The 12261-nt window shown below is 43.2% G+C and overlaps 1 protein-coding gene across 3 annotated transcripts in view; it reads left to right on the top strand.

Annotated features, from left to right (window-relative positions):
• The window catches only part of ITPR1 (inositol 1,4,5-trisphosphate receptor type 1), a 303138-nt gene that overhangs the window by 156076 nt on the left and 134801 nt on the right, over nucleotides 1–12261 (top strand). For all 3 annotated transcript variants that reach the window (XM_007453070.1, XM_007453068.1, XM_007453069.1), the window contains 6 exons: nucleotides 134–304; nucleotides 813–878; nucleotides 1823–1960; nucleotides 5595–5720; nucleotides 7848–8048; nucleotides 9657–9908. In XM_007453070.1, the coding sequence (XP_007453132.1) occupies nucleotides 134–304; nucleotides 813–878; nucleotides 1823–1960; nucleotides 5595–5720; nucleotides 7848–8048; nucleotides 9657–9908 (954 nt within the window). The remainder of the gene's footprint in view (nucleotides 1–133; nucleotides 305–812; nucleotides 879–1822; nucleotides 1961–5594; nucleotides 5721–7847; nucleotides 8049–9656; nucleotides 9909–12261) is intronic.

Raw genomic sequence — 12261 nt, 5'->3', positions numbered from 1 at the left:
GTGTGTGTGTGTGTGTGTGTGTGTGTGTGTGTGTGTGTGTGTGTGTGTGTGTGTGTGTGTGTGTGTGTGTGTGTTGTTGGCATTGTCTGTCTGAGAGGCTGTTGTGAGTCACTAATGAATTGCATTCGTTCAGGTTCAACTGCTTGTTACCAGCCAAGATGTCGACAACTACAAACAGATCAAACAAGACTTGGACCAACTGCGATCCATCGTGGAGAAGTCAGAGCTTTGGGTGTACAAAGGGCAGGGCCCCGACGAGGCCATGGACCGTGCATCTGGTGAAAATGAACATAAGAAAACAGAGGTGGGTGACACACAAGTTAGGCTGCAGGAGGAGATGGATGGGGTCCTCAGAACAAGTAAACGTCCTCCTCCGGTTTTAGATAAAAATGCAGATGATAGGATGGGCTTGATTCTCAAGAGGTCTGCTTGTTAACAGGGTGACAACCACTCTTCCAGGAAGTGAGCTACAAATACAAGTTCAGCGTCGTCTCTCGTGCCACCTGGGCCCATGTAGAACAGACTTTGAGTAGACTAGTTCCAGGTGTCCCTTGCAGACGCACTTGGGAAAGGACCTGTTCTCCAGCCATGCCTGGACCATCACCTTCTCCCCCATCAGTGCAGTAATGTGCATCCTCTCCCATCAGAGGGGAGCTGATTGTGAGCAAGTGGATGACAGGCACAAACCCCGCATGACAGCTGGAAAACGCTGCAAAACTCCTGTTCTTTCCTAAATTGTGATGCTAATGCTAACAAACAGACAGGAACCTAAGAGTTGTAGAAACCGCACTCATGTTCCTCTTGGTTCCTAGGAGGGGAATAACAAGTCCCAGAAGCATGAGAGCACCAGTAGCTACAACTACAGGGTGGTCAAAGAGGTAAGTGCCCCTTCTTGAGCTTTTCCCTTCATGGAAAGTGTAACAGGGAGAAAGTAAACCTCTGAGGTGAAGTGCCTGGGTTTTAGTGTCAGGTCTTGGTTCAAATCCAGCTCTGCCACTTACTATTTGTGTGTCTTCAGTGTCCTCACCTTGTATAGGTGCCTCCAGCACCTATACTTCTGAAGGTTTACAGTTGAAGGAAGAGTTAAGCGGTGAAATTGTCAAGGATATACCTCAGCGGCTGGCACGTAGTACCCGCCGATTAGAACCATATCTCTTTAGGAATCTTTGCACAGGCTAGTTCAAAGTTGGGAGGTTGGCGCTTGGTGTTTTTTACCCTAGAGCAAATTCTTCCCAAGTCCTTGGCAATGATGCTGAGTCATACCATTTTAGGAGATCTGAAACCATCCTACTTGCTGATGGAGCCGTAATCCATTGGTTGTTCTGGAAGACTTGTTCTTAGCCGTATGTGGATTTGGTTTAATACAATCAGTAGGGATACTACAAGTTAGAGGAGTTTCCGTCATTTTATGTTCTTAATATATTGTGATCCTTTTGCCTTCTTGTCCACACCGCCCCCTGTAATCTTTTTTCCAACTACACTTCCTAGTTTTCTGAGATTGATTTCTTTTTCTTCACAAAATTTTTTTCCAACTTTAAGGTATAATTGACAAAATTATAATATACTTGACAAAGTGATGATTTGATATACATATGCACTGTGAAATGATTACCCCAGTCAAGTTAATTAAACATCCATCACTCACATGGTTAGGTTTTTGGGGGAGCCAGTGGGGGGAGGTAAGAACGCTTAAGATCTACTCCCTTAGCAAATTCCAAGTATACAGTGAGGTATCACGAACTGTAGTCAGTAGGCTGTAGGTGAGGTCCTCGGAACTGAGATGGGGGTCAGAGGAGAAACTCTGATTCTTTCTTTGTACCAGATTTTGATTCGACTCAGCAAACTCTGTGTCCAAGAGGGCACCTCTGTGAGGAAGAGCCGGAAGCAGCAGCAACGCCTGCTCCGGAACATGGGAGCCCACGCCGTGGTGCTGGAGCTGCTGCAGATCCCCTACGAGAAGGTGGGCGTCCACATCCATGGCTGCCGCTCCATGGGGGGCGGGTTCCTGGGTTTCCCCAAACCCTTCGCACTTGGGAGCGGTCGGTGAAGAAAGGAAGCTGATGTGGCGATTGTCACTATAAAGCCGTCTTCGGTAATTTATATGAAACAAACAGAGCATCCTAACAAGGAAGCAAAACCACCCATAACCTCCCTCTACTTGGAAGAGTCTATAAAGAAGGAGCAGTCTGTGTATTCTCTCCTCACTCCCATACCATGCTGGATGGGGGCAGCTTGGTCTGAACACAAAGGTCTGATGACAGAGCTGTCTCTGCACATGGGCTTTTGCTGTACAGTTTCGTCCGCAGTGTTACTCAGGCATGTAAGCACTACAAGTTACTAAATGCATGTGGGGGTGTGGGACTCGCCCACTCAAGGTCCTCACTCATATGCTGGCAGCCGGTTGAGCTGGATCTGTCAGATACTGCCTGGCTCTAAGTCTTCTGGTCTGTTGCTAGCCGTTACACTGCGTCTCCCATTTTTCATGTTAGCATCTGGCATTACTAGTGATGGGGTTGAGGGAAGGAGGATAACATTTGCATCCGTGTGGCCTGACAGGGCACTTTCAGAAGCATTCATTCAAGCTTCTAAAACCCAGTGTGGTGATCTTGGTGTTGCCACGTGATAGATGAAGAGACTGAGGCTTGGGGAAGTTTAGAGTCCAAAGGCATAGACTCCGGTCTCTTGAGTTTGCCAGCGGCTCCCAGAGACTCGCTGGTGGAGTCGCCTGAAGAAGGCTCACTGCCTAGTGCTTGCAGGGCGCCAGGCACCGTGCTGAGCCCTTTTGTCATCTGCTCATTTAACCCTCAGGACACCCCGACGAGGTAGGTGGTACTGTTAGAAGCCCCATTTTAAATGAGAAAACTGAGACCAGAGAGGTTTAGTAACTTGCCTGGAAGGCCCAGCTGCACCTTGCAGAGTCAGCCCCGCTCACCCGTGGAGCCCGGGCCTTGGACCTCTGTGCCTTCCACCTTACCTGTACCTCACCTTTGTAGGTAACACACCTTTACCTACGGCCCTGCACTTGAGGAAGCTCCCTGCCAAGTCTTCCTCCTCAGTCATGGTGCCTGTGTGAATCAGATGAGTCAGGCCTTTCACCAGCCACCAGTAAAGCACAAGTTTAATCCCTCCAGTAGGTCAGGTACTTAACTATGTTGGCGTTCATGTAGACAGGTGTGGGTGTCATCCAAATGGGGCTGACATTTGGACTAGAAAGAGCAAGTGGATTTACCTCCCTCTGTGTAAAGAATGTGAGGAGGGAGTTTGCTGGCCTTGGCTTTGCCTCATAATAACGTTTCCCTAATGAGAGACGTTCATTTACAGAGCAGTGTTGAATCGGTCTGTAGGAACCAGATTCGGTTGGACTTGGTGGCTCAAAGGCAGGAGATTGTGTATGTGTGTGCGTGTAATTTGTCTGGTTTTTGGATGGGTACAGTCATCCCAGTGTGTGAGAACAGTGGAGGGATTCCTACCAACAGCTAACCTCTTGTTATGTCTTTATGAGCTTGCTTGCTTGCCCTGTAAAAGTCTGCTTCGAAGGCCAGAAGCTTTTTTTTTTTTTTTTTTCTTGCGTTATGCGGGCCTCTCACTGTTGTGGCCTCTCCCATTTGCGGAGCACAGGCTCCGGACGCGCAGGCTCAGTGGCCATGGCTCACGGGCCCAGCCGCTCCGCGGCATGTGGGATCTTCCCGAAACGGGGCACGAACCCGCGTCTCCTGCATCGGCAGGCGGACTCTCAAGCACTGCGCCACCAGGGAAGCCCCAGAAGCTTTTTAGTTAGCTTGTGCACCAGCCCATTCCTTTCTTAGCTGAGGAAGAGGAAGAATGCAGAGTGGTTCAAGGTTGCTGCGGTGTCTGTCTGTCCAAAACCCTCTTGTTTCTTAGAGCTAGAAGCTTTGCCCCTCTCTCTGTAAATGGGAGACAAATGTAATACCCGTTCTGTTGTTCTGAGACTTGCTAACAGTGTCCTTTTAAATCTCCTGCTTTGTTCGATTGTCTCACTGACAGCTCGGATTCCTTCCGTCAGTATTCTCGGCAGAAGTCTTCTGTTTTCTCACAGGGCTGTTGTCTAGACCAGGGTGGGCAAACTGCAGACGTGGATCACTTCCAGCCCACCACCTATTTTTATACAGCATATGAGAAAAGAATGGTTGCTACGTTTTTGAATAGTTAAATTTTCAGGGGTTATATAAGTTCGTGTGTAATGTCTTCCATTTTGCTTTTTGACCCGTAAAGCCTTAAAGTACGTATCTGGACCGCTAAGAAAAAAATTTGCTGACACTCATTCTAGACCAGTACCAATAGCTAACGTTTACTGAGTCATTACTGTCTAAGCCCTTGACATGAATTTTCTCATTTAATCGTCGTAACCACAGTAGGAAGTGTGTGTGTGTTATTAGCTCCATTTTACAGATGAGGAAACTGAAAGGTTAAGTCACCTGCCCAAGGTCACACAGCTTGGAAATTGTAGACCTGGCTTAAGGGCCAGGCAGCCTGGTTTCAGGGCCTGCATTCCCAGCTGCTACACTTTCTGGCCCTTGAAATGCGGCGAGGTATGTGCGATGACTTAGGAAGATGACGCGGGCTCTGTGAATCTGAGGGACGATTTCCATTTGGGGCCTTTTTACTATTGTAAATGGTGGCTTGTTTAGAACTGGGCAGAGTGGCAAGAGGTTTTATATAATTGTCTTGTCATAGGCATCCAACTCTTTACAAATACTGAGTGTAATTTTTTTAATTGAAGCATAGTTGATTTACAATATTATATTAGTTTCAGGGGTACCACAAAGGGATTGATTATCTTTATAGATTTTGCTCCATTAGAAGTTATTATACGATAATGGCTATACTTCCCTGTGCTGTACAATATATCCTTGTTGCTTATCGAGTATGTGTTTTTGATATATGAAATGAGAATATCGTAATCATCCATGTGAAATGCCTGAGACACATATTATCCTGATTTTATAGGTAGGAAAACTAAGTCTTAGGTTAAATAATGTGCCTGAAGTGACAGGGGAAGGAGTTAAGACAGATACCTGTGCCCTAACTTAGAATCTAAAGAGATTTCCACTGTGCCATGTTAGCTACTGCCGAAAGTTAGTGTGTCCACAGGTTAAGGCAACTTAAAAATGTATGCCTGAGAGGTGGGGAGGTGTGGGTTTATGGCCAGTGGGGAAGTCGGCTCCCATCTGCTGTCCGTCCGTATTTTCAGAAGTAGGGGGTTCAGAGATGTCAGCAGTTGCTAGACAGTGGAATTCCAGACACTTCCTCTTAGCTTTCACTCTCTATTGCCCTTTTCCCCAATAAAATCATTTCATTTCTGCCCAAAGCTAGTGGGAGAGAATTCACTTTTCTCCATGAAGTATAAACAGCGTGTTGGCTTCTTTGCAGGGTCAGCAGTGCAGTCCCCCAGTGTTTTCACACAGCCCGCCCCCAGCAAACACCCCCAGAGCCCCACATTAGTCGGAGGGGATGGAGGTGTCATCGAACCTGGCCTCCTGGCCTAGAGATCAGTGCTTTCTCCTGTCGACCTTCTCTAGTCGAAGGCATAGCCCTGTTTTCAACCTGTTTTTTGTCTCTCTCCCTCCACACAGGCCGAAGACACCAAGATGCAGGAGATAATGAGGCTGGCTCACGAGTTTCTGCAGAATTTCTGTGCTGGCAACCAGCAGAATCAGGCTTTGCTCCACAAACATATAAACCTGTTTCTCAACCCAGGGGTAAGACTGGAGGCCTGTCTGGAAATCTGTGTGGGGAGGAGGGTGGGGAAGCAGGAAGCGAGAAGAACGCCTTGTTCTTTTGCTGTTGTGGCCACTGGGACTTGTTATGAGGCAACATTCATTCCAACGGGGAACATTATGATCAGCACTCAGGAAGATGTAAATACTCCCCATCCTTTTGGGAGGAAAGGTAGAAGGAGGGGGGAAGAGGTGGTAGATGCAAAGGTAAGATGAATTGATATTTTTTCTTAATAACAGTCCTCATTACATCAAACTCCGTCCATAGCAAAGTGCTGATTCTCACCATGCAGGCACAACCTCCTAAGGTCATGCATCAGGTTTTCTGTGTTTATACAAAACATCATATATCCGTGTAAAACATAATTATGTTACATTTTAGTTAAATATGTTTTTAAAAATATATTAAATGTGTAATATGCTTTTTTTAAAAAGAAGATGGTGGTACACGCCACCCATTGTTTTGCATTTTGCTTTTTTCACTTAGCACATCTCGGCTGTCTTTGCAAGTGAAAAATATATAAACTTTGCTCATTCATTTTCATGGCTAAATGGCATTCTGTAGAATGGCTGTAACTTTTTTTAGACCATTCCTGTATTAATGGACAATTAGGCAGTGTCTGATTTTGGCTTGTGAACAGTACTGCAAAGAACATGTTTGTACATGAACACACCCTCACGTACACACGCAGAAACACACAGAAACACTCACTCATCCGTACTGCTGGAGCTTTCCAGGAAGAGGACTCCTGCGTTGTAGGGTCATGTTCCCTCTTTGTCATGTTAAGAAAAAGAAAAGGCAAAAAATGAAAAGGTTAAAGCCCCCTGCCTCATACTAGTCATAAAACCCAATAACTCAGTAAGTCTGGGTAAAAAGTAGAAAATTAAGCTTCTAGAAGAGAACATGAAAATACCTTCATGACCTTGTGGAAAGGGAAGTTTTTTCACACAGTATGCAAAGAGCACTAGTCATTAAGGAAAATACCAATAAATTGGACTTCTTTAAAATTAAGAACTTCTATTCATCAAATGACACCATTAAGTTAGCAAAGACAATCCAAAGAGTGGGAGAAGGCACAGCGTATGAGTCCAGCAACGAGTTCATACCCAGAATAGGTATCAAACTCAGGAGAGTCCGTAAGGAAATTCACAGCCCACTTTTTTAAATGGACAAAAATTTTAACAGTGGGACACTCCGCAGTAGAGGTTATCCAAATGGCCAATAAATATGACAAGGCCCTCAACATGGTTAGTCATCAGAGAAATGCAAATCAAGCAAGATGCGTGCAACAAAATGTGACTAAAATGAAAAGACTGACATTACTAAGTATTGACAAGGATACAGAGTAGCTGTAATGTAGAATGTAAATTGGTAACATCTTTCAAAGCTGTTTGGAAGTATCTTCCGAAGCCAAACATATTTAAACTCTGCAACCCAACAGTTCGACTCTTGGGTATAAAGCCAACAGAGACGCATACATTGTGCTTATCAGAAGACATTGAGAAGAATGTTCAGAGCGGCACTGTTCACACTATTCATCATATTTGTCATAAGAATTGTGTAACTACTTACTCTTAAAATTAGATGCTCCTGCAGATGCCCATCAACAGTAGAACAGATCAATGCATTGTGGTATAGTCATGCAATGGAATGTACATAGCGGTGACAAGGAACAAACTAGTAACACATGCAACAACATGGATGACAACATGCAAAAGTAACGTTGAACAAAAGAAGCCAGGTAGAAGAGGATGCATGAGGTTCAAGAACAGGCAAAACAAATCTCTGGTTGTGCAAGTCAAAATAGTAGTAAAACTGGGGGGTGGGCCATAAAGGCAGCCTGTTTTATTTCTTGATCTGGGTGCTGATGGTCCCTCTGGAATTCATTCAGCAGAAAACTAATGATTAGTTTAGTGCCCTGTGTGTTTATTGAAAAAGTTGAGTAAAAAGGAAGGCGGTACAGAAGCGAGCATGGAGAAAGATGCTTTCACGGGGTTAAATGCCCCCCTCTCTGTGTTTGTCGTGGACTCTTCTTTTTCTCACTTGGTACTCTGCTCTGGCCTTCCTTTGACCATGTGCCTGTGCCCCCGCCCTCACTCTTGTGCCAGATCCTGGAGGCGGTCACGATGCAGCACATCTTCATGAACAATTTCCAGCTGTGTAGTGAGATCAACGAGAGAGTCGTCCAGCACTTTGTTCACTGCATTGAGACTCACGGTCGAAACGTCCAGTACATCAAGTTCTTGCAAACGATTGTCAAGGCCGAAGGGAAATTCATCAAAAAGTGCCAAGACATGGTCATGGCTGAGGTGACAACTATGGATTTCTATATATCTTCCTCTGGTGTTCCGTAGGAGCTTAAAAATTATTTAATTTTATCAGTATGAACTGGCACCCTGTCCAGGAGCCATAGGAAGGGGCAGAAAGTAATTGTGGGTGTGTGTGTGTATAAGTGTGTGTAATCATGTGTTTGTGAGCTTAAGCTATAGATACAGGCAAGAGTCTGATCTAGTTTTTTGTAGCAATAATTTTATTTATTTTAAGGATCATTGGCTTGGATTCTTCGGAGAGGGAAAAACACCCCCAGGAATACTGAACCAAAATACAGTGGATGGAGGTTAAATGTGGGTAGAACCTTTTGAGCCAGAGCATCCCTTCTTGTAGATTCTATGACTTAAAAAAAAAAAAAAATTATTCACCAAATTAATTAGCCGGAAAAATTGTTGCTTGATGATTCTCAAGGAGAAGCTGGTCAGTGGAATTGGGGCGAAGTCCCCCTTGGTTCTCTGTGGGACGTCAGTGTCCCATGTATGCTGTCTGGCCAGGAGGGTCCTCTGTCACTCACGCAACTTCGGCGCCTGCATGTGCTTGGTTTCATCCATTCTTCCACCTTTAAAAAAAAAAAAAGGAATCTCAAGTAAATCCACTTAACACTTGGGTTTATAATCTTATCTACATATATGATTTCAGTGAACGGTGGTGTAGTGTCATTAAAAGTGTTGGCTCGACCTGGGATGCGAATGTTGGCTGTACCATGTCCCTGGCCGTGTGATTCGGGATGTGTTATTTGACTTCTCAAACACTCAGTGTGGGTTTCTGTAAATGAAGGCATGGTGGTATTCACTTGAGGAGCTGATAGGCAGGTTAAATCAGACAATGATGACAATAATAGCTACCGTTTATTGGAAGTCTGCTGTGCTACTCTAGTCGCTGTTGTAAGTAATCATGGTATCTGGCACACAATCAGAGTTCATAAAGGTTAGTTATTATTAAGTAAATAATATTGACCATATTTATTTTGACTTCTGTGCCGGCCCTTTCTGGATCTTTTGTATTTCATGCAGTGGTGAAATTGATTAATTCTTAAGTAGAGTTATGAAAAGCCCCAGTCCCCGGGAGACAAGTTACGAATAGGAATGCCTTGACTCTTTGAGTGTTGAAAGGAAGGCGTATCTTAATTAGGATTGGATAATTTGTCCTTGTGAAGAAATAAGGCAGCGTATGAAAGAGTTGTAAGAAGAGTACTTATAAGGCATGAAAAGGAGATGGAAACATTTTTAAAAACAAAAATCATAGCCTAATTATTAGTTTGGAAATACAAGTGCAAGGTTGAAATCTACATTTTTACCAGATACATGAATGCTGGTATGTAGACTTTCTCTTCCCCTGATAGTTTTTTAGGACTGTTGTGGTATTTTTATATCTGTGAATGAAAATGATGATGCTGAAGATTTGTAGTTGTTTAGTAATAAAACTGAATGAAATGTAGGTGAGTTCAGTAGTACAGGTGCTACTGGTTTTGGAAGGTAAATGCTAACAGAACATCTCTTTCTTTGAGAATAGATTTTTTTTTTTTTAATGCTTCCCCCATCCCTGCAAACTTGTGCTATAAGCAAGTCTTGTTCTTTTGATTATAGCTGGTTAATTCAGGAGAGGATGTCCTCGTATTCTACAACGACAGAGCCTCTTTCCAGACTCTGATCCAGATGATGAGGTCGGAACGGGACCGGATGGATGAGAACAGCCCTCTCATGTACCACATCCACCTGGTCGAGCTCTTGGCCGTGTGCACAGAGGGCAAGAACGTCTATACGGAGATCAAGTGCAACTCCCTGCTCCCGCTGGATGACATTGTCCGCGTGGTGACCCACGAGGACTGCATCCCCGAGGTGAGCGACTCTATCCCCAGGATGGGTGGGCCCTGCTCATGTCTCTCCTCAGGGCGTGTGAGGTTGTGGCTGGATGCGAGTCTTCCGCTGACCTAGGTGGGACCTCACAGTTTTGACACCTGCAGCTCATTTTGTTGTGAGATTTCCATTGGCTGAAACAACATCTTCTTGAGCATTGGTTTTGGGTGAGAGGAATGATGGGGGAAGTAAATTTTTCTGTCTGCTTGAAGAAGAATGGAAAACTGCTGGAGGGCTTCAGCTCTGTGGAATGAATGATTCCACGTGTTGAGCAAAGAGCGTTGACCTGAATGAACTTCTCAGAAATGAGAAGAACGGTGCATTGAGATACAGTTCATACCAATGTAAAACTTAACTCTGTTTAGTGTATTCTTTAAAACAAAAACTTGTATTGCAAAAGTAATGAATGTCGACTATAAAATATCCAGGAACTACAGGTAACCAATAAGAAAATGAAAGTAATGTACCATTTCACTGCCCATAATAAATACCTCTTAGGTTTTTGAAGTAAATTCTTCCAGCTTTCTGTTTCCCTATTCATATACATTAGCTAGTAACAAAAAAATGGATCATACAGTATATATTTTATCTTTATATGTTTTGAAATACATACTCTTAGTTTATATTTTAAACTAAATATGCATACATTTATATATATATAGCATATGTAGTATATATTAAATATATGCACTGTTTTTAGATTAATGTTTGGAAAAGTTAATACATTTTGAAAAATTCAAATAGCAAAGACCATAAAGGAGTAAACTGTGAAAAATCTTCTTTACCTGTTCCCCACACCCCTCAGAAAATTATTTATTAGGTTCTTGTGTATCCTTTTGGAGTTTTGCATAAAAACATTTATAAATATGTATACTTTTTTCTCCCCCCCCCCCTTTAACACAAAAGGTGACATTCCAGGTACATTCTTTTTTTCATATCAGTCCGTAAAGAGATTCTACATTCCTTTTTTATAGTTGTATAAAATTTCATTATACAGATATACCATAATTGTCTTCCATGAACGTTGAACCAGCTTATTATATAATGTGATAATAATAATAAGAAGAAGGAAATAAAATATTGCATTTTTCTCACAGTCTGGTTTATACAGTATATTATCAAACATTTGGATTCTCGTATCCCTGATATATGGATATGGTATTTCGATATAGTTGTAATTTGCATTTCTCTTATTATGCATAAGTGAGGTATAATAGCTTGTTTTTGACCCATTTTTGTTTGAAATACAACCTAAGTACAGAAGAGTACGTAGACGTGACTTGTGCAGTATAAGAATAATTACGAAGATAGCGGCTGTGTAACCACCACCCAGGTCAGGAAATGTGCCTAATTCCCCGCCTGTGTCCTTTTCCAGTCCCTAACCTCCCCCAGAGGGCTCCCTCATGGAGGCATAGTTGTGACGTGGCTCTTACGTAGTTTTCTTTGTACATCCCTAAACAGTATAATTCAGTTTTGCCCACTTTTGAACTTCCTTTATGCACTATTTTGTGCCTTTTCCTGTTCCGCCGTGTGGTGTTAGGATTCATCCATCCTGACATAACGCACCTGTATTCATTTCCTTTGCTTTGGAGTGTTGCTCTGTGTCATTGTCCCACAATATGATTTTCTGTATGTCTGTTGATGTTTATTTGGGTTATTTTTGCTTTTTGGCTGTTAGGACCAGTGCGTGTGTCCTGGCCCACACGTGTACACATCTCTGGAGGGGGTATACTTAGAAGTGCTGGGTCATACAAGGTGCATTTCTTCCCTTTGCCTTGATAATGTGAAGTGGTTTCCAGCAGTTACTCCAGTGGCTACCCCTCCCCCAGAGCTCTTGTTGCTCCCAGACCCTGCCAACCCTTGCTATTATCAGAGCCTTTATTAGTATATATTTGTTTTCAGTCTGGTGGGTGTATAGTGATATCTCATAGTGGTTTTAATTTCTATCCTCTTGATTACTAAATGAGATTCAATCCCTTTCCATATGTTGTTTTTGAGATTTGATATTCCTTTAAGTAAATAGCAGATCAGATTTTTTGCCTGTTTTTCCTTTGGCGTGGCCATCATATATGCACAAATCTGTAGGAATTCTCTGTGGGGATATGCATTGCACACAGCTTCTTCCAAATCGTGTCATTTAACTCTTGTAACAGTGCCATTTCATAGATATTCTTTTTTTTTTTCTTAGTTCCTTGATGAGGGATCGAACCCATGACCCCTGCAGTGTAAGCACGGAGTGTTAACCACTGGACCCACCATGGGTGTCCCAGAAATTCTTAATTTTAATGTAGTCAGATGTGTCCATCTTCTCTTCTCTGATCAGTGTTTTTTGTTC

The sequence above is a fragment of the Lipotes vexillifer genome, unplaced genomic scaffold (assembly GCF_000442215.2).
Source record: "Lipotes vexillifer unplaced genomic scaffold, Lipotes_vexillifer_v1.1 scaffold1105, whole genome shotgun sequence".
NCBI classification, from domain to species: domain Eukaryota; kingdom Metazoa; phylum Chordata; class Mammalia; order Artiodactyla; family Lipotidae; genus Lipotes; species Lipotes vexillifer.
The sequence above is the reverse complement of the archived record's forward strand: the minus strand, read 5'-3'. Positions and strand labels throughout refer to the sequence as shown.